This window comes from Oncorhynchus gorbuscha, linkage group LG15 (assembly GCF_021184085.1).
Source record: "Oncorhynchus gorbuscha isolate QuinsamMale2020 ecotype Even-year linkage group LG15, OgorEven_v1.0, whole genome shotgun sequence".
In the NCBI taxonomy this organism is placed as follows: domain Eukaryota; kingdom Metazoa; phylum Chordata; class Actinopteri; order Salmoniformes; family Salmonidae; genus Oncorhynchus; species Oncorhynchus gorbuscha.
In genome coordinates, this window is record NC_060187.1 from 45,425,520 (window position 1) to 45,452,948 (window position 27,429).

Here is a 27,429-nt window from a genome sequence, read left to right on the forward strand (position 1 = left end):
AGATGGCAGCCACCTCACTCTCTCCCACTTCCCCAGTGGCAATAGTCACTATCAGAAATGATGTCAGAAATCTAGTTTGCAGTCTTTCTTTTTCCTTTAAAAAAAAAAAATGTTTAAATAGCTTAAAGCCTCATAAATCATGTCCTTGTTGAATGCAGTGGAGTCCTTCCCTGAGACTCGCGCACTGACTGTGCTGCTTCATCTTGACTTAAGCCTTTGACAGGCGCCTGATGTCTTGCCCTAAAACAAATAACTCCACGTTAGCTCGATTGACTTTTTCCATCGCCTCGTTAATCCTCACGTCTGTGTTGAAGGTGTAGACGAAGCCCTGCACTTGGTTCATGTACAATAGAATTTCCTCTGTCGAAACTCTCCTGGACAGTTTGTGAGTTTTTGTTTTGTTTGTTGGCGTTGTGTGGTTCTCATGCTGTAGCTGCAGTCATCGGCTCTTTATTTCTGATTCGTTGGTACAGTGACAGAGGTCCAGTCACTCCTGAGGTCAAGGGTTATAGAAACCCTAGTCCCTAAACTCACCAACTCAGGAATATCCAATAACTCTGGCGGCTTGTAAAAGGTCCCGCTACTTTATCCCCCTGTTGTCATCGTAAATAGATAACAGGTTGGGATCCATAAATTGTGTAACTACAAAGGAAGGCGCAAAAATAGGAGCAGGTGCTATGCAGAAGAACCCAGCAGTCATACTGTACATCTGCAGGTAGTAAATGCTGAGCTTAGGCCCGCAGTAAAGTGCCAGATTTGACGACGCAAGCTTAAGATATAGTAACGTAATGTACTTATTTTTGGGGGGGCTTTTAGAAGTTCTTTTGCAATGCCTGACAAGAAGTCCCGGACTGAATCTGTGGATATTTCTTCTTCTGTTTATTCAATCAATACAAGTAAAAGGAGTCATGCTTTGGGAACAGGATTTGCTATGCTTCGAATGAATTTCACAGGTATATCTACCTTCAATATATTCCGGTTGTGCTTTAAGGAAATGCTGTCCCTGCAGCTTCTGTCTGGTCTTGCTGGTGGAGGACTGCAAAAACACAGGAACGCAGCCATTGTCTCTGCTACGCAGAGGTAAACTCATTGACCACTGCAGCAGTGGGGTGAGCTATTTTCCAAACAGCCCACAACAGAAGAACCGGTGGACAGAGCGAGTGTCCGTGGTGAATTAGTGGGAGTGTAATTTATCATGCCTCTGCCAATACCCATCCCCTTTGATCTGCGCCCCATCTGCGAGGGATGCGCCTGGCGTTTGGGAAGAGCGCTCACTTTCTCTTCCAATTATTCCCAAGCGGAGGCGGGGGGGTTGATGGAACTCTGTGGGCTAAAGAAGAGTGGTCCCCCACAGTCTTGAAAGGCATGGATTGCATTTGCCATTTAAATGCTACTTAGCCTTAAATCACCTGTGTTTGGCCCGAGGTGATATACTGGCAGGTGAGGGGGATGCTGCTGTGTGTGTGTGTGTGTGTGTGTGTGTGTGTGTGTGTGTGTGTGTGTGTGTGTGTGTGTGTGTGTGTGTGTGTGTGTGTGCGTGCGTGCGTGCGTGCGTGCGTGCGTGCGTGCGTGCGTGCGTGCGTGCGTGCGTGCGTGCGTGTGTGTGTGCGTGTGTGTCAGCCGCCTCCCTCCCAAGGTGTGTGTGCGCTCAAGCATCCCCAATTAGTCTTCAACCGCCCTCAACACTGCTCCCCTCCCGCTTGTGCAGACCACTCCTGGGTTTTCGATTGCACAAACTGTCACAGATGTGCTCTAGTTTTTGTTGTTGTTGTGTTCAGCGTTGTTGTTGCTGCCTCTGCTGTGTGCTGTTGCTGTGTGCTGTTGCTGTGTGCTGTTGCGAGCGGGGTGGAGGGATGTGGGGGGGGGGGATAAATAGTTTCCCATCAGATGAAGTGTAATTATTCCTCCCTTGTCTGGAGGAGTGTGAAATAGAAAAGAGGGAGCCTAGTTTCTCTCAGCAGATGCCAGCAGGTATGCAGAAGTAGTGTCTTCGCCGTCTCATTTACTAGCGAAGACTCATTGCTTCCACAATTATCACCGCGGTCGAGGTGGGAGCTCACTGTGCTGGCAGCACAGGGGAGAGGGGGAAGAGAAATGGAACGAGGACGAGTACTAAGAAACCTCCCTTGGTGGCAATGTGTTTTATTTCTTTTTTTAATCAAGAAAACAAGGTGTTTGTTGCATTCTTCCCCTTCAGAGCAGTAAAGCCCTCACTTGAAGTTGATGCCCGTATTGCAGGTTGAACAATGCCACAACAGGTGTCATCACATGTGTAATAACATGTCATGACGACTCGAACAACCTTTGCGTAAAGCAACTGTCGTTATTACTGTTATGAGGAGTCAGCCATGTTGTCGTGAGCTGTCATAGCTGTCGTCATGTGATTTGATTGGTGTAATTTCGTGGTAACATTAGGGATGCGTCCCACTTACCTAAAGTGGCTTCGGGGTAATCTTCTGCTCTCCATGAGCCTTATTGATTATTTTACGATAGCGGTGGTGCTTCAACTGGGCCGGGGATTGAGTTGGGCCGGTGAGCGAACGTTCTACTGCTCGAGTCCCGGCACCTCTCGGAGACGATTAGTTCTAAAACATAATGACTACCGGGACCTAAAAAGAATGGGCACCCCCCCCCCCCCCCCCTGCACCTATTTCAGTCCACTTCAAGCACTGGTTAGCATTACTATAGCTCTTTGACCATTATGCCTTAGCATAATAGCCTAGCCAGTATTTTTTTGGATCCTCTCAATTGTCTGTAAATTGGAGTCACAACCTATCCTCCATCATCATAGATTCCTCAAGTGCCTCATTGAAAATTCCCTTTCCTGTTATTATTATTCACACTTTTACAGTAGACTTTTACAGTGGACCTTTACAGTATTGCAGCTCTGCAGTGGTTCTCCTCTGAAAACGAGGTGTCACAGTGTGAGTCGGCGCTCTTTTCGGAACAGACAAAAGACATGGAAATGCAATTAGCTTACGAGGCAGAGAGGGAGGCGCTGAGAATAGTCGTCTCCTCTCCCAGGCCTTACGCAGCAGAGCATCATGGGGGAAAGAGGGAAAAAAAGAGCACCATGTTAAGAGGGGGTGGATTCAAACACCGGCTCATGGTTAATTCAAGCCATACTGAAGGTAGAGCATGGTGCAGATAATTATAGCCCACACACAGAGGCACACACGCACGCAAGCGTACTAGAGGTCGACCGATTATGATTTTTCAACGCCGATACCGATTATTGGAGGACCCAAAAAAAAGGCTAATACCGATTAATCTGACAATTTTTTATTTTTTATTTGTAATAATGACAATTACAACAATACTGAATGAACACTTATTTTAACTTAATATAATACATCAATAAAATCTATTTAGCCTCAAATAAATCATGAAACATGTTCAATTTGGTTTAAATAATGCAAAATCAAAGTGTTGGAGAAGAAAGTAAAAGTGCAATATGTGCCATGTAAGAAAGCTAACCTTTAAGTTCCTTGCTCAGAACATGAGAACATATGAAAGCTGGTTGTTCCTTTTAACATGACTCTTCAATATTCCCAGGTAAGACGTTTTAGGTTGTAGTTATTATAGGAATTGCAGGACTTTTTCTCTCTATACCATTTGTATTTCATATACCTTTGACTATTGGATGTTCTTATAGGCACTTTAGTATTGCCAGTGTAACAGTATAGCTTCCGTCCCTCTCCTCGCTCCTACCTGGGCTCGAACCAGGAACACGACAACAGCCACCCTCTAAGCAGCGTTACCCATGCAGAGCAAGGGGAAGAACTACTCCAAGTCTCAGAGCGAGTGACGTTTGAAACGCTATTAGTGTGCACCCCATTAACTAGCTAGCCATTTCACATCGGTTACACCAGCCTAATCTCAGGAGTTGATAGGCTTGAAGTCATAAACAGCGCAATGCTTGAAGCATTGCGAAGAGCTGCTGGCAGAACGCATGAAAGTGCTGTTTGAATGAATGCTTACGAGCCTCCTGCTGCCTACCATCGCTAAGTCAGACTGCTCTATCAAATCATAGACTTAGTTATAACATAGTAACACACAGAAATACGAGCCTTAGGTCATTAATATGGTCGAATCTGGAAACTATCATTTCGAAAAAACAAAACGTTCATTCTTTCAGTGAAATACGGAACCGTTCCGTATTTTATCTAAAGGATGGCATCCCTAAGTCTATAAATATTGCTGTTACATTGCACAACGTTCAATGTTATGTCATAATTACGTAAAATTCTGGCAAATTAGTTCGCAATGAGTCAGGCGGCCCAAACTGTTGCTTAAACACTGATACTGCGTGCAATGAATGCAAGAGAAGTGACAAAATTGCACCTCGTTAATATTGCCTGCTAACCTGGATTTCTTTTAGCAAAATATGCAGGTTTAAAACTATATACTTCTGTGTATTGATTTTAAGAAAGGCATTGATGTGTACCTAACCGTAAACGTCGGAGCAACAACAGTCCTTTTTCGCGAATGCGCACCGCATCTATTATATGCAACGCAGTACACGCTAGATAAACTAGTAATATCATCAACCATGTGTAGTTATAACTAGTGATTATGATTGATTGATAGTTTTTTATAAGATAAGTTTAATGCTAGCTAGCAACTTACCTTGGCTTCTTACTGCATTCGCGTAACAGACAGTCTCCTCGTGAAGGCAGGTGGTTAGAGCGCTGGACTAGTTAACCGTAAGGTTGCAAGATTGAATCCCTGAGCTGACAAGGTAAAAATCTGTCGTTCTGCCCCTGAACAAAGCAGTTAACCCACCGTTCCAAGGCCGTCATTGAAAATAAGAATGTGTTCTTTAACTGACTTGCCTAGTTAAATAAAGGTGTAAAAAAATAATGTGAAAAAATCTGCCAAATCGAGGTCCAAAAATAATTAATCGCCCATTCCGATTAATCGGTCGACCTCGAAAGCGTATTTACACACACCTCGATGCTTGTCCAGCTAAAATCTAACATCACAGAGAAAGAGAGAGAGTGAAATAAAGTAACTTTAAACAGAGACCTCAATCTCTTTCATCTCCCACTGCACACACACATCGTGTCTGCCCGAGGGGTCCTCACCTCCCCCAAAATCTTCTCCCTCTTATGTTTGTTTTTGTTTTGCCGCGGCGCTTTTTCCTCGGCGTTGGCCAAAAATCAACTGGAGGTTAAGTTTGTGTAAACGCCTCGATAGGAAAATTGCTGTACGCCGACTTGAAATAACAGCAGAAATTACAGAGAGATGAAGGGAGGGAGAGGGAGAGAGAGTAGAGAGCGGAGGGCTGTCTGTGCGTCTGCCTGACACAAAGAACAATAAACACGTTCCACATGGCGAGAGGTGGGCTCCAGATGCAGGCCGGACCGGAGGACTAAAACGTGGAAATGGCTTCCAGACAGGCCTCAGTGAGAGCACAAAGGGCCATTCTCAACCACCGCCTAGCGCAGCACCCGCTCCTCTCCTGTCTCTCCTGTCTCTCTCCCTCCCAGCATCAACCGTCCAGCTCATTCAATTGTAAACACAGGGAAACTTCAGTTACATGACTTGTCCCGCGGAAACTCTCCACCAAAATCGCTGATTTTAACATGCTTGCGTTGGACTCGCTCCAGAAAACAAGTGAGGATACTATAAAGCGAGATCCTAGATTGGAAGTTGCTGTGGCCAGGCCAGCTAGGCCTTAGACCAAGACTCCATAGTAATCAGATTACGTGCAGATGAAAAATGGGTTTGAAGTGTTTGTAGTTTTGTATTTTTGGGGGATCCCCATTAGCTGTTGCCAAGGCAGCAGCTACTCTTCCTGGGGTCCAGGAACAATGTCAAGTTATTAAGTCCATTTGTTTGTATTAAGTCAACTTGCCCAGGTCATCGTTAATTGCAGAGTAAATTCCACTGTTTGCTTTGGGTGTGTGGCAATAATGAAATGGCGGCCGTCTAGGATACCAGTCCTGGCGACCTCCAGACTACGTGTCCCGATAGCCAAAATCTACGCAATGTAAACTAACAGGGTCTGGGTTTTTCTGTTGATCCTTGAATTCCAAGACAAGTGCTACAAACGAATCAACGCTAGGGCTCAATTCCTTAGCAAGCGTCAGGCTTAAGATTCCATACATATTGGTGCAGGCATTAAGGGCATTAAATGTAGCTGTAGGCGGGTATTCTGGGCTGAAACTGAAGTATAATGTCCCCCCTACAAACACACACACACAGCTGGAGTTTTCTGTCGGCGGGTCGAGCAGGTGGCACGGAGAACACGTTTTTTCTTTTAGCCAGTTGAGGTGAACTGGCCTGCAGAGAGAAAGAGAGAGAGAGGGGGAAAGGAATACTGGAAGGGGAAAGATCTGTTCTGTACTGTACCCTCTCTCTCTCTCTTTCTCTCTCATTCTCTCCACTCCCTTCACCTCATTGGTCCAGTTGACCAGGAAGGTCTGATATGATTGGTCACATCTTCCATGCGTGATGCTGCTGTAAGCTTGAAAGAATTTGGTCACAAAGTTGTCATAACATGTTCAGCTTTAAAGTCAGCAGCTTACAGTATCTTCTAAGATGGTTTGAAATTCACAATTACCATTTTTTTTATGTCGTCTGTGTCTTTAATCCCTTTCAAGCATGAACTATAATCGCTAAACAATGAAAGTATGGCGCCCCAATTTGCATACCAGTGAAAGTTTCTTTTTAACTACATTTGATTGAAGTATAGACAACAGCATCCTCTTTTTGCACCCCGTGAAGACTTAGGAACTAAGACTAGCGTTCCAAATGACCCATTCTGTCCCGTCAGATGTCCTTGGTTGGTTTTGACATCTTCCCTTTGCTGATGGCTTCTTCCTGTACGCAGGGCTTCAAAAGCAGACAACGTTACGGACAAACATTTAGCCCATGAAGTCATAAAGTGGGGCCGAGTTAAACCACATTGCCGGGGCCTTGCCAAGCCTGACAAGACAGTAAATCAGAGAAGAAGTGGTCTTCGGGAAAAAAACACGTAAGAAACCCTGACCGGTTTCAAAGTTCGGCCCTCCTAAATCACCCAGCTATAAACACTTTATAATGCACTTATAAACATCGGGCCTGATTAATTAAGCTCCCGCAGGGCGTTGTGGGTGGACAGACAGATTGCGAAGACTATGAAACTCTCTGGAAGCTTTCAAAGTCCAGGAACTTTCAAAGTCCCCTCTGTTTTTTTCGGAGTTTGAAAGCTAAATTGATCAATCACCACCATGTGTTTCTGGTCTCCGAGGAATGGTCCGGGCGGTCTACAAAATGTCCGCCATGCATGTGGCTTGCTTGCCCATGTTGGATTTGTGGGTAGTGAGAATGTGGCAAGAATGCTTTTGGTGTGTGGAAGGGAAGAGGCTGGGCCAGGCGCTAGCGTATGTTTAGAGGCTGTCATAGCCAACCATCAGGGTGGAATCTGTCTCCTCCCCCCCCAGACCCACCAATCACCACATGTAGGTGACAGTTGGAGAGGGGCGGGCCAAGACTGCCGTGATTGATTGCAAGACCACAAATAGCTTGCATGCATTAGCTCTCCCTTACATCCACACAAAAACACACACACACACAAAAACACACACACATCACACACCCCTGGCTGCCTTGCTATTGATATTTGGATCTGTCCTGATGTTCTTCCACACCTCCCACCTGACTGCCTAACGAGGTCATTTCCACTAACACGTAACACGTCACGGAGCTCAATCAGAGACTGAGCACTGCAGCATCGCCATATCAAACCCTTCCCTCGATTTGCCTCCACTGGCTCTTAATGACTGGCAATGGTGCTGGAACGACGGGAAGTGAGGGAGAGGAAGAGAAGGGAGAAGGCAGGGGGGTGGTATTGATCTATCGAGACATAATGCCCTATTTGGATCCTGAAAGCGAGATGGCGATGGCCTCATGCACTCAGGGAAAATAGAAAGAAAATATGCAGAGACGATAGGCGGTATCCATTTAAGACCCCCCCCCCCAATACATGTTTTGTGGAAAGAGAATTACATCTAATAGACCACAGGTTTACATCCGCAGCCTGGCCTTAGGAGGATTATTACATTCCCTGCGTAGTTACCGCGTAGTTACACGTGAGGATACCGCCGCCTGATTGGCCGAGGGGAGTAATACAGAAGTGCAACCCGTGCACTTTTCGATATCCCCCTAAAAAAAGTAATGCAGTGAGATGAAGGAAGAGGAGTAGTAGGTGGAGCGCCCCGCCCTGTCCCCCTGTTTCCTCGGCCGCTCAGACACACACACACACACTAACATAAGCTCTGGCAGTCCATAATTGAAGATGGACCTCGTCAAGACTGGATGAAGTCTCTCAATGCTCTCTCCGCTCGGAGATTACATCAGATGTGAGGGCTGCACCGACTTAATTCTTATTTAGATTCACTATTTTTCTGTGGCAGATGGGCGGGGGGGAGTAAGAGAGGGAAAGATGGGTGAATAGAGGAGCCAAGAAGTTAGGAAATGAGGAGAGGAGAGGCTGTTGTGGAGAAGCGGGAGGGTGACTTGTGTTCACAAAATGCCTGTTTCATCGGGAGTGTTGATATGATGACCGGAGAACAAAGTGGTATGCGGGAAAGAGAGCCCGGGCAAACTCACACAGAGAGAAGGGAAGGGGGTTGATCTCTGGTCTGGTGCGATAAGCGACTGGGGGCAGGGGGCAGCAGAGGGCGGGGGCAGGAGGGGTAGTGGGGTGGAGAGGATTCTTACACTGCAGCTGGATGTGGACCTGGGCCTTTCTGACACTTATCCCCCCCCCAGATTAGCTGTCATCTGATGCCAGGTCTGCCTGAACCCACCACTCCCCCTTCATAACCTCGCACCCCCATCCTGGCTCCCTCTGCCCCGTGCTTTCCTACGATGAGCCAATGAGCTACAGTCGATCTGGCGGGCTTCCACCAACATGGCTGGTGTTTGTGCTATGGTTTATCGCAACAAGACGCAAAATGGCCTTCCCACCAGAGCCCTGTGAAGGATTACGGGCCTCTTTGAGGATCTCACTCATGGCGCGACTGATAAGGACAGTCGAGGGAGAAGTGACGCTCCGTCCAAGGGGGACTGTTTGGGGGTGATCTATTCGGGGGTCAGCCTGTGAATTTGTGGTCAGTGTGTCAAACCTCTCATATTGGCGTCAGAATTATGTGTGGCTAATTACGAAACACAACGGCCCGCAATTATGTAGTGAACACAACAAGACCAGGTTTCACACTTAAAGAAACGGTTCCTATTTGTAAACCACCTGTAAAACCTATCAATTTGTGATTATCTATGATTTGTTCATGCCGATTTAGAATAGGCATTAGGTTATGGTCTCAGCATTAACTGCGTTAGGTCTAGGGGCAGGTGTGTCAACAGAGGCAGGAGGCATCAAAGCATTTTTAGACCTCCTCAGTCAGAAAGCCCGTCAAATCACATTCCCGTTATGCTCCTCAGAGTGTAAGAGATCAAATCCGGTTCCACTGGGGGGGGCACACACGTCTCGTCACTTAAGCTGCAGCTGTAAAACGGCCAGGGAAAATCCAAGTGGAGGGTGGATATTTGGAATGGGATTGAGCCAGACAGAGGACTGTGACATGGAGCGAGTGGAGATGGAACCACACAATCATCTTCTGGGCCGTGATTTGAGCCCTTGCGTTTCAGTTAATAGCTATGGCAGGGTTGGCGATATAGCCCCCTGTAAACTCGCACACGGCGCCACTCTCTGGAATTTCGCTATTAAAGGGTCAGATCTGTGGCACTGTGCAGGTGCTCAATTTGTATCGAAATTGCCCAGAGCGGCAAAGTAATTTAGCCAGAGCTGGGCGAGAGACAGGGCCCTGTGAAAGAGCTTAATGAAGCCGGCCTCACTCTGTAAACCCCTGTCAATCTCCAGGCCCTCTTCCCCTCCTGCTCCCGTTCTCCTTCTCTTCCTCGTCCTCCTCGCCTAGCGCATTCATCCATATAGAATAGTAGCATCATGTTGAGTTATCTTCAGCTGTCTGTATCCGCTGCACAAGTTGGACGCAAACGATCGCCATTGCCGTTCGTTGTGGAGATGTTTTGGGTTCCAGGTCTATTGTAGATCCAAGTCTGTTTTGAGTTGCTTCGGATAAAAAGTGTCAGCGAAATGCCATTCTATTTCTTATCTGTCGTGGTAATTTCTCCTCAGACATACCATACTTGTCCTGTCTCATCCGCAGGTTTCTCCATGGGGAGTACACCGTGGAGGTGGCCATCAACGACTACCTGGACATCTACTGCCCCCACTACGAGGACCCGCTCCCCCTGGAGCGCATGGAGCGTTACATCCTCTTCATGGTCAACTACGACGGCTACACCACCTGCGACCACCGCATGAAGGGCTTCAAGCGCTGGGAGTGCAACCGGCCACAGAGCCCCAACGGACCGCTCAAGTTCTCTGAGAAGTTCCAGCTCTTCACCCCCTTCTCACTAGGCTTCGAGTTCCGGCCGGGTCACGAGTATTACTATATCTGTAAGTGGAAAAGTTGTCACATGGACGAATGTCACACACACACACACACACACAGCTGCCTTACAGATACATGTTATTTGAGGTTTCAGGTAGAACTGATTGCCCGGCACGGACACACCTTCTTTGGCTGATCAAGGACTTGATGATTAGGAGAGTCTGGTCTGTAAGTGCTTGACTGGAACAAAAAATGTGCACCCCTGTGTACTGGTCCTTAGCACCAGGATTATGAAGAACCTTGCTTCTTAGCCGATGGGTCACATGGCCCAGTAACATGGATCTAATTGGCTATTAGCTATTGGCTGCATTCAAGTCAGGACCAGTCAGGCTTCTGGTGAAGGATTAACTTCAGCCAATAGAAATCTTTATCAGACCCCATATTGTGACACCCTTTTATTCACCCCCCACACTGGTTATGTCCCCAAGTAAGGTAGAGAAATAAAATATGCAAGTAGAAATGACTTTGGACCCCCCCACTGACCACACAAAACAGACACAGTTGTGACCCATCAAGAATATTCAGCGCTGTCAACCCATCGCTCTTTAGTTATCAGGGAATATCAGGGAATGTCATTTGGGTTGTACATGTTTTTTTTTGGGGTTGTTTGAAGGATGATTTGATCCAATTTGGTGGGAAGCGGGGGAGGAAGCCACAATAGCGGTAGGGGTTTAATTAATAGGCTTTGCGTGGTGGTGTCATTTTTCTGCCATGGATGGGTGCCAAGGCTAGGAACCAACCAGGAACGGGCTGTTCAAACCCACATGTCCTTGTATTTACTAGATAATTGTTAACTGGTATTTATTTGAAGTAATTCAATATAATCGTGAACCAGATGGTTCCAATTTAAGGTTCCTTGCGCTAATTGATTGAATGAAAACAAAAAGATAGTTATTGAGGCAAAAGCGATGTCATTGTGCTGCTACAATATAAATTCCAGGTAAACCACGGACCGTGAACTAAAGCCATAGCCCGTAACTAAACAGGCGCACTGTTACCAATCACAACATTCAGCAGCCAAACCAGAGGGGAGCCCCGGACAAATCGTTTATCTCCGGCTTCCGGTTGACTTGTCCGTCCGCGTGTTTTTTTGCCTGACCTGACATCCTTTTGTGTGGCACACTGGCGCATCCCATCTCCTTCCACCCCTTGATGAAAATGTCAATTTGTCAAATGGCAAGCGAGCTATTAGCTGGGTGCTTAGCTTCACAGGGTGAGATCGGTGCAAGACCAGTTAGCGGCGCCCTCATGTGGAACGCCTCAAATTATGCTGATTGGTCAAATCATATTTAGCCGAGGGAACTTGATGGGGGTAATTGTGTCCTTCTGGCTCCGGACCGTGGTCATTACCATTTTTTGGACGTGAGGCGCTGAAAGCCATTAGTGGTGCGGTGGGTTGAAAGCGGCCAGGGTGGCGTGCTCTCCAGACAGGCCTGACACCTTGCCTACTGGACGCTCCACGCCCACTTCACTTTCAAGGTCGCGGCGCGCACACCGCTTCCCCTCCGTCGGAGCCGTTTCACCCCCCCCCCTCCGTGGTCCATTCCCGGTGCGGTGTGTCCATGAGCATGACAGGACAGGCGTGGGTTTGCCAGGGTGCGTCTGTCCCCGTTTTGCTAATGGCCCTGTGAAAGGTGTCCTTTGGTCTGATGAAAAGGCCCCCTGCTGGGCACCGGCAGGGAAAAGGCTCAGAGCGGCATGCCGGATGCATTAATGAGGCAATTTCTGTTCCTTTTTTGTTTTGTTTTCTCCCCTCCCCTCTGTCTGTGCCCCCTCTCTCTCCTTCTAGTTCATCTTTTCCAAAAGAGGAAAAACTTTAGAACCTAAAACAAATACAGTGAATTTCAGGGTTGGGTGTAAAGATGAGGACATTTCATGTTATATTAATAAAACTCGAGAACTGGGTTGCTCTAATTCTCTCTGTGTGTGCCCTTGTGTTGCTAGGGGGATGCCACTTAGCCCACAGGAGAAAAGGTGACACCGCCTTGTGATGCTAAATCCTGTGGCGGACCGAACGGCTAGAAAGACAGGCACACGACAGACAGCACTTCTAAGATTGATTCGGCACACAGCACATGACTCGTGTGTGTGATGTGAAGGGAGATGAGGAGAGATCAGGATCATTTTAAAGCACAGTGCTACTCAGCAGCTCATCATTTCTAGCTGTTCACTGCCATCTGTTGTTGGTAATGCCCAACTTAAATCACAAAGACAAGAAATTCCGCATTATAAGAGTATAATTATTTGTATTTGCCACTATGATATGATACACCCAAACTGTACAATATGGTATTGTATATTTTTTACTTTATATATTTAAAATATTAAAAAATATAATGTTTTTAGAAAGCTTTTCGTGACGACATTTCTAAGAAGTGGGAGTGTGTGTACAGTACTGTAGCCTGCCAGACTATAAATCCATAACTCGCAGGGACAAGTTGTGACAGTATTTCGACAGCACCCCTGTGTGACAAGATCAGGGCCGGGGACCACATATAGGGCGGCTCTATACCTCAACCCAGCCCCCCTGGCCCGTCACTCACTGCAATGTGTATGGATGCCGCCCCTCCAACATATGGTATATATTTCAATGCTTATTATCCTCTGGGTGATGGAAAGGTATTTAGGCTGAGGGAAAAGAGTGGAGGGGGGAGGGTGGTGCTACAATGTCTAAACATCCCCCCTCCTAACCAGTGGGGCGTCCCTCGACTTATTATACTCTGCGGGATGTTGTCACTCCTGGAATGGAGGAGTGGAGGGGAGACAGAGGACTGGCAACAAAAAGAAAAGCCAGTTCAAAGTTAGCATTCAGTGTCTGACGATTCTTCCCCGTCCTGAGCTGTTTTTAATGTACTCCGCCCCGTAGCTCCTAGCCAGGCCCCGCATTGTGTGGCCCTTTGTCCCCAACAGCAGCCGAGGCTGGGAAGCAGTTTGCCCCGCCATTCAGCACTCCTTTTTTCTCTCCCCTCCCTTAGAAAATGATTTGGCTACTACCAATATTGTAGCTGTCATGGCCCCTGGAGTGTTAGGGCAAAGGGGGATGCTTGAGAAGTTGGGTGTGGGGAGTTACCGGGGTAAAAGGGGGCTTAGTTTGGTTATCTGTGAACAAAGGGGCACGTCCATCACCCCTAATGTGACCTCCCTACCCCCAACTCCCAGACGTGATGGGTTAGTGGTGGCACAGAGCCCTATCAGGCAGTGGTTTTGGAGAATTCTATGCTTCTGCATCTCCATACACACACACACACACACACACACACACACACACACACACACACACACACACACACACACACACACACACACACACACACACACACACACACACACACACACACACACACACACACACACACACACACACACACACAGAGTTGTGACTGCTCAGTCACTGCCACCACCAATAACAATGCCCCCCCCCCCATGTGCACTCGTGCAAATACCAAATACACACACTCAAATGCAAACCCAAAGAAAACACACACACACCCCACACCCCAACTAGAAACACGCACATAGACACACATTTAAATGGAAGTCTCAAGTTAGGTTAGAAGAATGTTTAGAGAGAGGAATAAGTGACAGATGCCTTTGCATTTATGCACTATATGTGTTTTGTGGATGTGTGCTATGTCAGTGTGTTGTTTGTGTGTCTTTAGTTGGCTTCATGTTATTCTGTCTAGACTATAATCTATGTACAGCATTCCGGGCATTTACCCCACCAAATACGGAGCCATTTTAAAAGACCAATTACCAAAAATGCTGTTGCAGGAGAGTGGCCATTTTGGTGCCTGATATTTGTTTTTAATGGCAACAAAAATCGGTGTTCTTTTTTAGGGGATTCCCGAGAGACAAAATGAAACATAATTTGCCATGGTTAAATTAGGAAAGTACTGTTTTCAATTTTGGTCATAAAAGACTACACTTTTGACATAAAAAAAATGCATTTTCAACGTTAATTAAGAATGCAGCACTACGCCCAAAGTCTCATTCTGCTTCTCTCACTGGTTCTTTCCAGTGATGCTATTAGCATATCAGTGGTTGCATGGAGTTGTTGTTTTCCCTCACTGAGCCATATGTTGTGTGGGTACACTGAGACACTTGGATCGTGGAGTAGTGGAGTTTTGTTCTTTAGCACTCCCATTCACAGTAACAGCCCGCTAAGGGATTAGCGAGCCACGCTAACGTCTCTGCACACACAGCACCTGGTCACTGAGGCCTTCCGAGTTCCAACTCTGGTGGCAATGTCAGAGGGACAGGGTCACATAAGAAGACGGGTCAAAAACTCCTCAGGTGTGACAAACTTGACTTCTGGCCCCCAAATTCTTCTACCAAGATGGCCGCCGTTTTTCACAGGCTATCATCCACAATTGCACCCTGGCCCTCAGCTGGGTTGCTTTTAAAATAGGTTTGGATGCATTTTTTATCCGAGGAGATTGAAAGTTGACTGATGGATCACCTCTGTGAAATCTCGGCCCATTGAGGGTGGGACATTTCAGTTATAGCCCTCTAATGGAACATACGTACCATCTGTCCCAGCCAGTGTAATTTGAGCTATTTTCTCTGAGATCTGACAAGAAAAATGCTGCTGAATGTGTTATTCATTAACAAACATGTGCTTGTGTGTATTTCTCGTTCTCTCTTTCTTTCTTTCTTTCTTTCTTTCTCTCTCTATCTCTCTCTCTCTCTCTCTCTCTCTCTCTCTCTCTCTCTCTCTCTCTCTCTCTCGTTCCAGCGTCTCCACACCCTAACCTTGTCGGTAAACCCTGCTTGAAGTTGAAAGTCTATGTCAAGCCCACAAGTGAGTCTTTTTTTTCTCTCTATCCAGTCTTCAGGGAATGTCGTGTGAAATTGCTTACACTCAAGTTTGGTAACACTAGCCTTCCTTCAGAATAAAAACCTTACATTTCTAATTTTGCCGATAACTTTGCCGCGTTAACAATGGGCCTAGTCATCAAACGAGACAGTAACATATTATATGAGGTTGTAGAGCTCTCCATCACACAAATCTCGTGCATTAAATTGTTCTATGGGCATCCACAAGTATTAATGTCTACAAATAAATAGACGGGTTAATTTATCACACAGATGGTTCAAAGTTTTACCAAACAGGCAAGACAATTGTCTTAGTTCAGTTTCCCTACAACACTCTCCGAGCACTAGGCGGGCACTCCACTATGAAATGTGCACCAGTTCAAATCAGCCAATCAGGCGAAAAAGAGGAGCTCCTGTGACGCAACTTTTGGCACGTGCACCTCGCCGTCTACAGCCCCCTGGTGACGTTAGTTAATATCCGGCGAGCAGCTAGCTATGGCACGGTTGTTTCCATCCGGAATATTAACGAGGCGACCACCCCCATTTCATAATCCTCCTCCACATTTACTGGATTGTTGACCAGAATGTGGGGTGTTTAGTTGTAGGTGTTTCCTTTCAATCAAATCCAATTTGATTGTATTTGTCACATGCGCCGAATACAACAGGTGTAGGTAGACCTCACAATGCAGTGCTTACTTACAAGCTCTTAACTAATAATGTAGTTTTGAGTAAAAATCTTTACAACAAAAAATGTCTTTACTAAAAAAACTGAAGTAAACAATAAAAATACATTTTTTTTAAACAACAGATGATTAAAGAGCAACAGTAAAATAACAGTAACGAGGCTATATACAGGGGTGCGGAGGCACAGGTTAGTCGAGGTAACTGAGGTAAATATGTACATGTAGGTAGAGTTAAAGTGACTATGCATAGATTATAAAAAGAGAGTAGCAGCAGTGTAAAAAGTCAGGATGCTCTCAATGGTGCAGCTATAGAACTTTTTGAGGATCTGAGGACCCATGCCAAATCTTTTCAGTCTCCTGAGGAGGAATAGGCGTTGTCGTGCCCTCTTCACGACTATCTTTGTGTGTTTGGACCATGACAGTTGGTGATGTGGACACCAAGGAACTTGAAGCTCTCAACTTGCTCACTACAGCCCCGTCGATGAGAATGGGGGCGTGCTCGACCCTCCTCTTCCTGTAGTCCACGATCATATCCTCTGTCTTGATCACGTTGAGGGAGAGGTTGTTGTCCTTGCACCACACTGCCAGGTTTCTGACCTCCTCCCTATAGGCTGTCTCATCGTTGTCGGTGATCAGGCCTACCACTGTTGTGTCATCAGCAAACTTAATAACTTAATGTGTTGAAGTCATGCTTGGCCATGCAGTCATGGGTGAACATGGAGTATAGGAGGGGACTGAGCACGCACCCCTGATGGGCCCTGTGTTGAGGATCAGAGTGGCAGATGATGGTCTACTTGAAACATGTTGGTATTACAGACTCGGTCAGGGACAGGTTGAAAATGTCAGTAAAGACACTTGCCAGCTAGTCAGCGCATGCTCGGAGTACATGTCCGGGTAATCTGTCTGGTCCTGCGGCCTTGTGAATGTTAACCTGTTTAAAGGTCTTACTCACATCGGCTACTGAGTGTGTGATCGCACAGTCGTCCGGGAACAGCTGGTGCTTTCATGCATGCTTCAGTGTTGCTTGCCTCGAAGCACGCACAGAAGTCATTGAGCTCATCTGGTAGGCCCGTGTCACTGGGCAGCTGGCGGCTACGTTAGGTTATAAAATGTGTAAACTGTCATGCAATTTTTTCTCAGCAGTCCCACAAATCTCTCATTCTGAGCCCATATTAACCCAGGGAAGGAAGACAAACAGAACCTAAAGTAGCAGGCGTAAAAGATACATCATAGCGGGACATTCTGGTCCTGACAGGAGAGAAAAAACTGTCGGGGGAGGTTCTCTTCTGCACTCTTCAGCCAATCCAGTAAGTGTGGAGGAGGAGTTAAGAGGGTGTCGCCTTGTTTACGTTCAAAAGAGGAAGTCACGTCACAGGCTCGCTTCCATTTCCCCTGAAAACTGGATAAATCCGGTTGCTAGTGACCCCGCTGAGGGTGGTCGGAGCCTAACCTGCAAAGCCCTCTGCTTCTTGATTGATGAGGGTAAACCTTCGCCGTCACTGTCTTTGCTCAGCACACTATCATCCAGACTCCTGTTCAGAACTGCTTAGGATCCCAGTTAAGCCACTAGGACTCGGAAACACACACACACACACACACACACACACACACACACACACACACACACACACACACACACACACACACACACACACACACACACACACACACACACACACACACACACACACACACACACACACACACACACACACACACTGCAGTCAGAGGTACATGCTGCTGCCCTCTGGGCACAGTCTGGTGGACATAATTCATCTGACACGGTCAAGATAACAATCCAAACGCTGACATCCGCCTAGTCATCATTCGTCCGAAGCTTGATGCTGTGGCGTCCCACAGGGATCTGTTTTGGGGTTTTACAAGTCACAGCAGCAGCAGGCACCGGAGCAGGTATTAGCCATTTAAAAATGGGGTTTAAAGTTGACTTAACCTCAGACCAGCTTTATGTGCGAGGTGACGTTCTCCAGTGCTCTTTTAAAACGACAACTTAATGTAGTAGAGCTCCGCAGGTTGCACTGTAGCTTTATACACGTAAAAAAAAAAAATCCTATGTTGCAAAACCATCCGGGTCAGTACGGAGGAATTATGAAGCACCCACAAAAGGTACAGCATTTTTCCCGGGCTCATACACTGTTGTGGACCTATGCCTTTCCATAAGCATTGTTGTCGAGGTTTGAATGGAGAGGTTTCTTTACCAACTGTTTGTTTATCAAGTTGCTTTTTAAAGGCGGCAGAGACATGGCCAGTTAGAGCCCAGAGAAAGAGTGGTCCGCTTGCGTTCTTTGGGCTCACAGGAGGCATTCATTCGTTTCAAGCTATTTGTACAAAGCCTATGGAGAATGAAAGGTATTAAACTCCCTTCACAGCTCAGACTACTGTGTCAATATTTGGAACGGTGTTATTTGCAGTAATATCCCTGAGCTCTAGTTTGGTGATTTTCATTTGGAATTTAACCCGACTGGGTGTGCTATTCCATTATCTCTGTATAATTGTGAATAAACATGTTAGAGATGATCAATTTCACAGGGCAGTTAAAACAATTATATGTAAATTGAACGTCATACAGTTTGTCTATTACGGAGTGTTTCAATTGTCAGTTTCCTTTGGTGCCTCGGCATATTAGCATGACAGCATTTTTGCCTACTTCTTCCCTCCCTGTGCAGTATAGTATAATTAAGATATATTGTTTGAACGGATGGAATTAAATTGTATATGGTAAGTAAAAGTCATAGTTAATATTAATGCTATAGGCACAATCCAGTTACCTCAACATTTATAATAGTACACTTTTCAAAAACGACAAAGAATACTGTGGTTTGTAACCAAACAATGGCCGATGATCGATTGCTATTTTGCTTTGGTTTTTACCAGCGTGTTTCACAGTCAAATGAACTGATTTGTTTCTCTTCAGTCACCGGTCAGGTCACGGACGGTAGACATCAAGGAATGTTCACGTAACCCTCGATCCCACAAGTCCATTTACAGTATATTCACCAGGGGCGTAACCAGAAATTAATTGGTGGTTGGGCCTGCAGGAATTTGGATGGGCCAATGATTGGATGGGCCTGGCAGGGCCTAGCTCCCCAGCTAGGGGGCCTTCGTCCACCCAGGCCCACCCATACCTATGCCCCTGATCTACACTAACAGTATCCCTGAAAGCCATTTGATGCTGTCTGAGGATTGCACACGCAAGCTCCGGCTCTTTCTTTAAAAAAACGTATTTGTCTGCACAAATAATATGCACCACTATCGCTATTTGAATGTCTCGAGGAGAAACGCATTTAATTGATACTATGGTTAAATCAGGATTTACGGGTGGATTTCGGGTGTGAATTCGCTCGGAAGTTGGGAATTGCATTTCCATAGGCCCGAACGGATCCTGTGTGGATTGGAGATTGTGAAATATATATGTGCATATTTACAATTGCAGTAGGGCGGAGAATGCGGGGACCTGTCTGTTTAAGGCCTTTATTATCCAAAACAACCTGGCCTAGTCTCACGCCAGCCTCGGACCAAACCATTACCATAATTCCTCTCCCTAAGTCTGGTGTGGCTGTTTATTTTCCATCTGCTCTGAGAGGGTAAAATCCCTAATCTTGTTTGGGAGACGGGGGTTAACCTTGTTTTTTCCCCCAGAAACCCCCCTTTTTAATGTATTTTGGCGGAATGGAAACAGCCTACTCTTTAATATTTAGTCAAGGAATCCAAAATCAGAAAGCTATTAAAGTCATGTTAAATAGACCTGCTCAAGGGAGAGAGAGCCGAGGTGTTGTAGCTCACGTTTCATACGCCTGTACGTAGTACATTTGAGGACACTGTCAGCCTCACGCCTCAACTCTCCTTGAGTCAACCCTCTATTGTCAAGCCTCGACCTCAGATGTCCTAAAATGTGCACCATATGCCAAAGCAGTGTTTAGGCCCCACGCGTTGTTTGATTGGCTGTATCTCCATCAGTGTGACTCGTGTCTTCAAGACGAGGCTCCCAACGGAGACCTGTCAACAACATGTAGAGCGTCTCACTCTGCTCCTGCATGCCAACTGTGGAGATGACAGTCAACGTGAGAGGTGTAAACAACATTACAGTTGTATGTATGACTATTGACAGAGCATATCTGGGTCACAGGGAAGAAAATAACCAAAAGGCATCAATGTATGCTTTTCCCAGCGATTTGACACAGCCCAGAGACAGCCAGATTGAAACTGCACAAGGATTTGACTGTATTAGAATGTAACCTGTTTGAAGCATAACCACTCTTTCTCTTTCTCTCTCTCTCTCTCTCTCTCTCTCTCTCTCTCTCTCTCTCTCTCTCTCTCTCTCTCTCTCTCTCTCTCTCTCTCTCTCTCTCTCTCTCTCTCTCTCTCCCCCTCTCCCCCCCTCTTTTTCTCTTTCTCTATCAGATGACTCGGTGTATGAGTCCCCGGAGCCCTTCCTGACAGACGACAGCACCGGTGGCTGTTGCATGGCCGCCCCTTGCCTATCCCTTATGCTAGCAATGCTGCTCACGCTACTCCTTTCCTGCTCATAGCATCCTGGGCCCGCAGGCCGTACCCCCATTAAACAGGCCCCCACCAGTATCCCTCCAGCCCCAATCGACTTCCCCTCAAATCTGCCACCTCTGACCACCTATAAAGGGAGAAAGTGACACGACTCCTCCCCATCTCCCGTCCTCTCCTTCTCCCATACCGGTCCACTCTCCTCCACCTCTCGACAGGCACCACCTGGACACCGTAAACTCATACTGCCCCTCCCTCCCTCCCCCACCCACCCAGAACACCTCCTCCCTCCAACTCCTCAGCGGAACCCCTGCTTCATGACCACTGGCCTCTGACCCTCAGCACACAGCTCAAGTCCAGTGGGCGATTTAAAGGGAGTATTCCTGGGACCAGGAAGGAGTCCCTTAAAGACCTTACAAAAACAGCCTCCCAGCTACCGAGGAGCGCTGGGATGTGCAGGAAGTGGAGGGGGTGGGTTTGAAACTAACTAAAAGGAGGACGAACTCCTCTCCCACCCTTTCTTGATTGCCGATGGATCGACAGTGACCGTTGTCGTCGACAGTGACATCTTCTCCACTTATTAAGGACCCTCTCGTGTTCATCTTCGGACTGTTTGCGTTTCTCTATGAGTCTTTGTGCTTTGATAATGCCCTATAGTGTCCCACCTGTACATGTTCATTCTGTTACAGTGTATTATATCGTAGGATCTTTCTTTGACTCCTGCAGCGATAGATCACAGCTGAGCCGTCGTTCTTTCTCTCTCTATCTCTCTTCTTCTCTTCTTTCCTCTCTTCTCGTGTGTCTCTGACCAGTCTCTAATATCCTGGCAATTTCTAGCAGTAGCAATCCAGAGTAGATAAGGACCTTTTCTGTAAATCTGCCAAAGACACTTGTTGAAATTTTATACGAGGGGTGGGGGGGGGGGGGGGGGGGGCAGGGGTGTGGGATGGCGGCACTGTGGCTATCCAACGAGGTTGTAAGCAGCCATAGAGCTCTGTGTAGACCCTCTGAATCATGCCATGGGGGTCCTATCACGGACAGTAGGTTGACGTTTGCCATGAGTCTTGTCCTGGTGGCAGAACTGAGCGATTTCCTCTTAGATAGGCCAGCTGCAAAGTCAAAATTGACCTATAATGTACAAATTAAAATTAAAATGCAGTTTAAAGTTAGGGTTAGGGATTAGTGTTAGCAGTGTGGGTAAGGTTAGAGTTAGGTTTAAAATCTGATTTTATGACTTTGTGGCTGTGCCAGCTAGTGTCCACTCTGCAGAGCTGCCTCAAGAACAAGATTCATGCCGAAAAGTGCTAACCTGCTTACGGACAGGGCAGTGTAGATTTAAAAAAAGAATGTTCCTTAAGAAAACAAACAAATGAACCGTTTCAAAAATTGCCTTTTTTCCACTGGTGCTGAATTCAAAACGAGTCTCCGTCTCAAGCTGCGGTGCTGAGTAGAAGTGGGACATCCTGTAGTGGTGAAGTGTTTTGTGAATTTCAGGTTTTGCTTTTTGTTTTCCCATCCTTCCTTCCTCTCATTCTCCCACATTTTCTTCTCTAGCATTCTCTCTTAGCCCCCTTCTCTCTGTCTCTCTCATGCTCTGAATGTGAGTTTTCACCGCGTGACGTTTTTTTGCCGTGTGACACATGCCCATTGCTATGTCAGGTCCCCTTGTCTCAGTCCCACTACTACGGCTGTGGGCCGCTGGGACTTTTCCCAGAGATTGAGATAATGGACAATGTGAACTCCCCATGCACTGTGCAACCTAAGGGACCGGGGCCCTCCATGGACAGCAATGGGGAGATGGATGGCCCCCAAAATACTAGGAGTTTGGAATCTCAGTAGCACTTTCGCTCACAAAATGGACTCTTCTGTTTCATGAAGAAGAAAGAAAGAAATGAGAAGAAAAGATGGGGACCGAAGTGTATGTATGAGGATCATTTTGTGGCTTTGTGATAGAACGCTCCTCATGATCATGACGTTACACAGAGAGCTGGCCTACAACATCCGCAGGAACTCAGAAATAAACAACCATTTTTAAAAAAGTTCGCTAAATACAACTTTTATATTTTACTTTATTCCATGTTATTTTTTACTTTACTTTTCAAAAAAGCAGCAGAAATTATTCATATGTGATATGAAATTATAATGTAGACCCTTGAATTACTAGATCAATGATGGGACAGTCTCTGCAGTCAAACAAGTCTGGAGAAGTCAGCCATTTGCTACTGTTGTTGTTGTTTTCCTGCTTGTATCACAATGCATTCTGGTACTTGTAGTCCTGTAATCATTATTTTTAAAGGTGAAGAACATGGTGTGGTTATCAGATCAATTCCTTTTTTTAGTTGGTTTAAATGTGGATGAAACCTGTTTTGATTTCATATGAAATGTTCTTGTTTTGGCATAGGAAAGTTATGGGGGGGAAATGGAAAAAAACACAAATAAAGCTTTTTTTGTCTGTAGCGGAAATAGCTCTGGTTTACAGTGTGACATGTCTATATTGTAGGCTACAGAGTGAATACATCATCAGAACTGCTGTTTCAATCAAACATGAGCTCTCAGCCACTGTTTCGAGCGTCTTTACCTAAAGTAAATTGCAGTCTAATGTTGATAAGCTGTTTTGTAGTTTAAAAGGATGTCTGCATATATTCTTTGAAAAGATTTCTTGTTTTTTGTACATTTTGTTAATGGTTGCTTGTCAAAAAAAACAACATTAAAACAGTTCATGCATTTAAGAAATTGAACTTGTTAGAAAGCTGGGGTGGTTTAACATGGTCAAATCTAAGGATCGTCCCTCAAGATTTTCCAAAAGGTAATCAATTTGATGGATTTGCCACTTCTGACAATTCTCTTCCCTGTGATGCATGCCTAGCATAAAACCTATTTTAATCAAAGAACAGACTTTCAGACCTGTGCTGATTGAATTCTAGTGAGTGTTCAGAGGGAAGATCATTTCAGAAATGTATCAATCAGTGTTTGATAATTTCACAACAAATAAAGCTTCCACTAAAAGTGGCCTCTTTGATTTTGGCTTTAAAACCATGAGCTTATCGCTCGATTCTGTCCGTGTCGCTACCTCACCACTTCCCAAAGAGCTGCTCTGACTGGTGTGAGATTGACTCATCTCGCTCACAAAAAAAAAACTAGAGAGAACTTTTCTGTATCTCATGAAATCAGATGTCCCAGAGGATTATGCAAAAGGCCTAGGGGTGGATTAGAGAATGATCAATACTTTGCCATGATACCAGTTCCCTCAAATGATACAAGTTTCTACAGTTTTGATACAGGCTCCCTTAAAGTATGACAACTATTATGTGCAATAATATAATACAAGAAAATAATCAATGAAATTCGAGCAGAGACACAATACTTAATTATCCCTAAAAACCTCAAATACACAGCACTGGTTCCTCCCTCCATGTTGATCTGAACCATTTCTGTTCTTTCAGAAGAGATGGGGGGGAGGGGGGGGGGGGTTGTTAGAAAAGATGGTGGAGTCGTGTTCAGGAAATGGGGTCTGATAGCAGTGAATGCTGCAGGTACCTCATGCTGAGGCAAAAACTGGTAACCTGGGGAGACTGATAAAGAGGAGATGGTATAATTGAGGGTGCATTGGGATGGGTTTCTCTCTACCATTTCCCTTGTTTTCTATTTTTCCCCCACACCATCCCCCGACGGAGATTCAGCTGGGTGTCTCTCGCTGCTATTTGTTTGCTGAAGCATACTGTGCTTTGTACTTTCAATACATCGCAGGCAGTCATATCTGCATTGACCATCTCCAATGGACCACTACCCCTTATGCAGCCACATCCGACCACCTGTAGACGTATTGAAGACATCTCTTCTGGGGTTCGGTGAGAATATGATTTCCTATAATGACCGTTACACGAGGCCTAGATTTTTCTCTGTCCCCGAGACATGCACGCCTATGACTCACGCAAATGTTTGAGTTACGAACACAAAGTTCAAGTTTGGATTCGGCCCCATGGGCCTGTAGCTTTCAGATGGAACTCCTGTAATCACAACTGTAATCACAGATGGATGATATTAACCCAGTTTTTAAGGGCTAATGGAGCAATCTCAATGGCCCTCTGCTGTCTCTGGTTATTGCAGTAATGGTAATGGGCTAGCACAACTGTTTCACGGGCCTCTCATCTGTTCTCCATTATAAGATATCCTTCTCATGTTTTCAGTCGGCGCATCTAACACAGGTACAGTACATTGCTAACGTTACGAATGTCTGTTTATGACTTACTGATCTGGTTTGTTCGGGACTTCGTTAACCATGAGTTAACCATGAGTTAACCATGAGTTGGCAAACCCTGGAGAAAGTGGTAAAGGAAAAGACCAAAGATACCCCTCCTCTTCTTGGCCAATTACCAGATGAAGTAGCGTCGCCACTCTTTAGCAACAGGAGTCTTAATAGAAAACAGACTGATTAGTTATCCTCTGCTCCTGGACTCATCTTCACCCTCTGGTCCTCTATTGATCCCCATCTTTGTTTTCTTTTGGTTCAAGTGTCTCTCCTACATTCCCGTCTTGCAAACAGCGGGCCCATGTGAGATGCCGCCAACAAAGCACTGCTTGACCTTTCCACAATCAAACGGCCAATAGCCGAGGGCCTATCAAGCCCCCAGTGTGAGTTACTTCGACAGCTCTGCTTTGCCAAGAGATTGCACCCCAGGCGTCGCTTAACAAGATAATGCACGGCCGCTATCATAGCTCACTCAGAGCCAAATCGTGACTCGCAATCTTAAGCTGCGAAACACCCCGCCCCAGAGTTCTGCAGTTTCGGTTCCTGTTGTACAGTATAGTTTTTATCCATTTCTGGCCTCCAAAATCACCTCATAGAACTCCAACAACGTCGGCGAGTCATTATTGTAGAAGAGACATGTCTGCCGTGATCTGTAGAAGGTATATTGTTTCAAATTGTATTCAGACTAATTTTCTGTGATCGAGGTCACGGCACCAACGTAACCATCCCATTATTGAACAACGTTGGCAGGGTCTTCAGTTCTGAGGTAAGGTTACGCTTCAACATATGTGAGCCTTCCTTAGTGATCTACCTCACATCTTTGACGATACCTTATCATGTTTTCTCATTCAAAGTATATTTTGTCTATGTGCTAGTGAGAAACATGACATGGCAATAATGATACTAAGAAAAGCGTCAACTGCTTACATCAAATGCAAGACTGTGCGATATTTCATGGTGCCTACGCAAGATCTGTTGAAACCATGTTTAACACTACTGTAGAAAAAAGATTGATGACAAGTGTGTTTTCCTTTGAACTTTCCTCCCCCGGCCTTGCTAAAAACAAGCCCTGGGGTGGCAGGTAGCCTAAGTGTTAGCGTGTTGGGCCAGCAACCGAAAGGTTGCTGTATAAAATCCCTAAGCTGACAAGGTAAGAATCTGTTGTTCTGCCCCTGAACAAGGCACTGTTCACCGGTTGGCCGTCATTGTAAATAAGAATTTGTTCGTAACTGGCTTGCCTAGTTAAATAAAGGTTCAAATAAAACACAACCCTCGCTTCACAGGCCAGTTCTCTCCCACCTTTCTTTAACTTCAGGACACGTACTCCAGCGGTAAGTAGTTACAATACATTCTGTTTGCAATGTTAATTTCCTTCATTTAACACATATTTTAGCATAATTAACAGGAACGAGACAATCTGCTGCTAATTGATTCTGCATTCGGCCAGATGATTCTCATTCACTGGAGCCTTTTTCCACTCTCTCAAATACAAGAGGGTGAAGGACTGGCTTTCTTTATTAATGAGCACCATCTGTGTTGAGGCTGAGAGAGGAAGAATGAGGGAAGAGAGAGAGGAGGGAAGGAGAGAGAAGGGAAGGAGGAACAATGTTGTGTAGGTAAAGCCAAAGAGGCGCAAAGGTCTGTTGCAAAGATAAAGATTTAAGACTATCATAAAATGACAGGATGTAAGAAAGTTTCAGAATAGAACTCTGTTGAAGTCTGTGTATCCGGATTATAAAGCCAACAGCAAGTTACTACTTCCCCTAAGCTTGGAGAGAAACTTCGAACTCTGAACATTCACCCATCCTAATTGTCTCTTTTCCATTTATTTAAGTGTCTTTCATGCAAACTGAACCAGTTCATAAGTGCAAGCAGATGTCTCCTCTCTGTTCGGAGAATGAGGGTGCTTCAGGCACAGAAACTCCATCCTTGGCATTGAGCGCAAACCGTGCAAAACAGGTTCTCCTTTTTATGTTATTTTATGTAGGTAACAGGACAGGCGTTTGAGACCAGCGCCAGATATAACATACTCAACACGTGACACCCCAAAATGATGATAAGCTACTCAATGTACAGTACCTCAGGTTCCCCCCCCCACCCACTGTGCAAACGGTTGTCTTCTGAACAGTCCTTATGACACATTAATCATCTGCATTATTCACACTGTGAGTCAATGTTTCAGGATAATAGTCATTTTATCATTGTTAATGAAACAAGCACAGCTCATTACTCTGTGCGAGGTAAATCTATGTCACGCTGCGCCTCAGGTTAGAGAGAATTATAATCGATGAGTCAGGGTGCAGGGGGTTAATATACAATGAATGCAGGTTAGATCTAATTTATTTATCCATTTGTTCATGTGCTGCCCTCCATCTTAAACCCTTAAATGAGATGCATGCTCTCAGGCACATTCGATACCTCCCTATTTACCATTCACCCCCTCCAAGTGTGGACACTTCCACATGTAGCAGAATAATAATGTTAATGTTGTGATCCATAGCCTCAACCAGACATGTTGATCTGTCCATAGCCTCAACCAGACCTGTTGATCTGTCCATAGCCTCAACCAGACCTGTTGATCTGTCCATAGCCTCAACCAGACCTGTTGATCTGTCCATAGCCTCAACCAGACCTGTTGATCTGTCCATAGCCTCAACCAGACCTGTTGATCTGTCCATAGCCTCAACCAGACCTGTTTATC

General features: G+C 45.7%; 1 protein-coding gene across 1 annotated transcript in view; it reads left to right on the forward strand.

The window, feature by feature from the left end:
- Positions 1–21,389, forward strand: part of efna2a (ephrin-A2a) — a 123,585-nt gene extending 102,196 nt beyond the window's left edge. The window contains exons 2-4 of the mRNA XM_046303490.1: positions 10,179–10,471; positions 15,202–15,267; positions 20,384–21,389. Coding sequence (XP_046159446.1) covers positions 10,179–10,471; positions 15,202–15,267; positions 20,384–20,511 — 487 coding nt within the window. The 3' untranslated portion in view covers positions 20,512–21,389. The remainder of the gene's footprint in view (positions 1–10,178; positions 10,472–15,201; positions 15,268–20,383) is intronic.
- Positions 21,390–27,429: the final 6,040 nt, after the last annotated feature.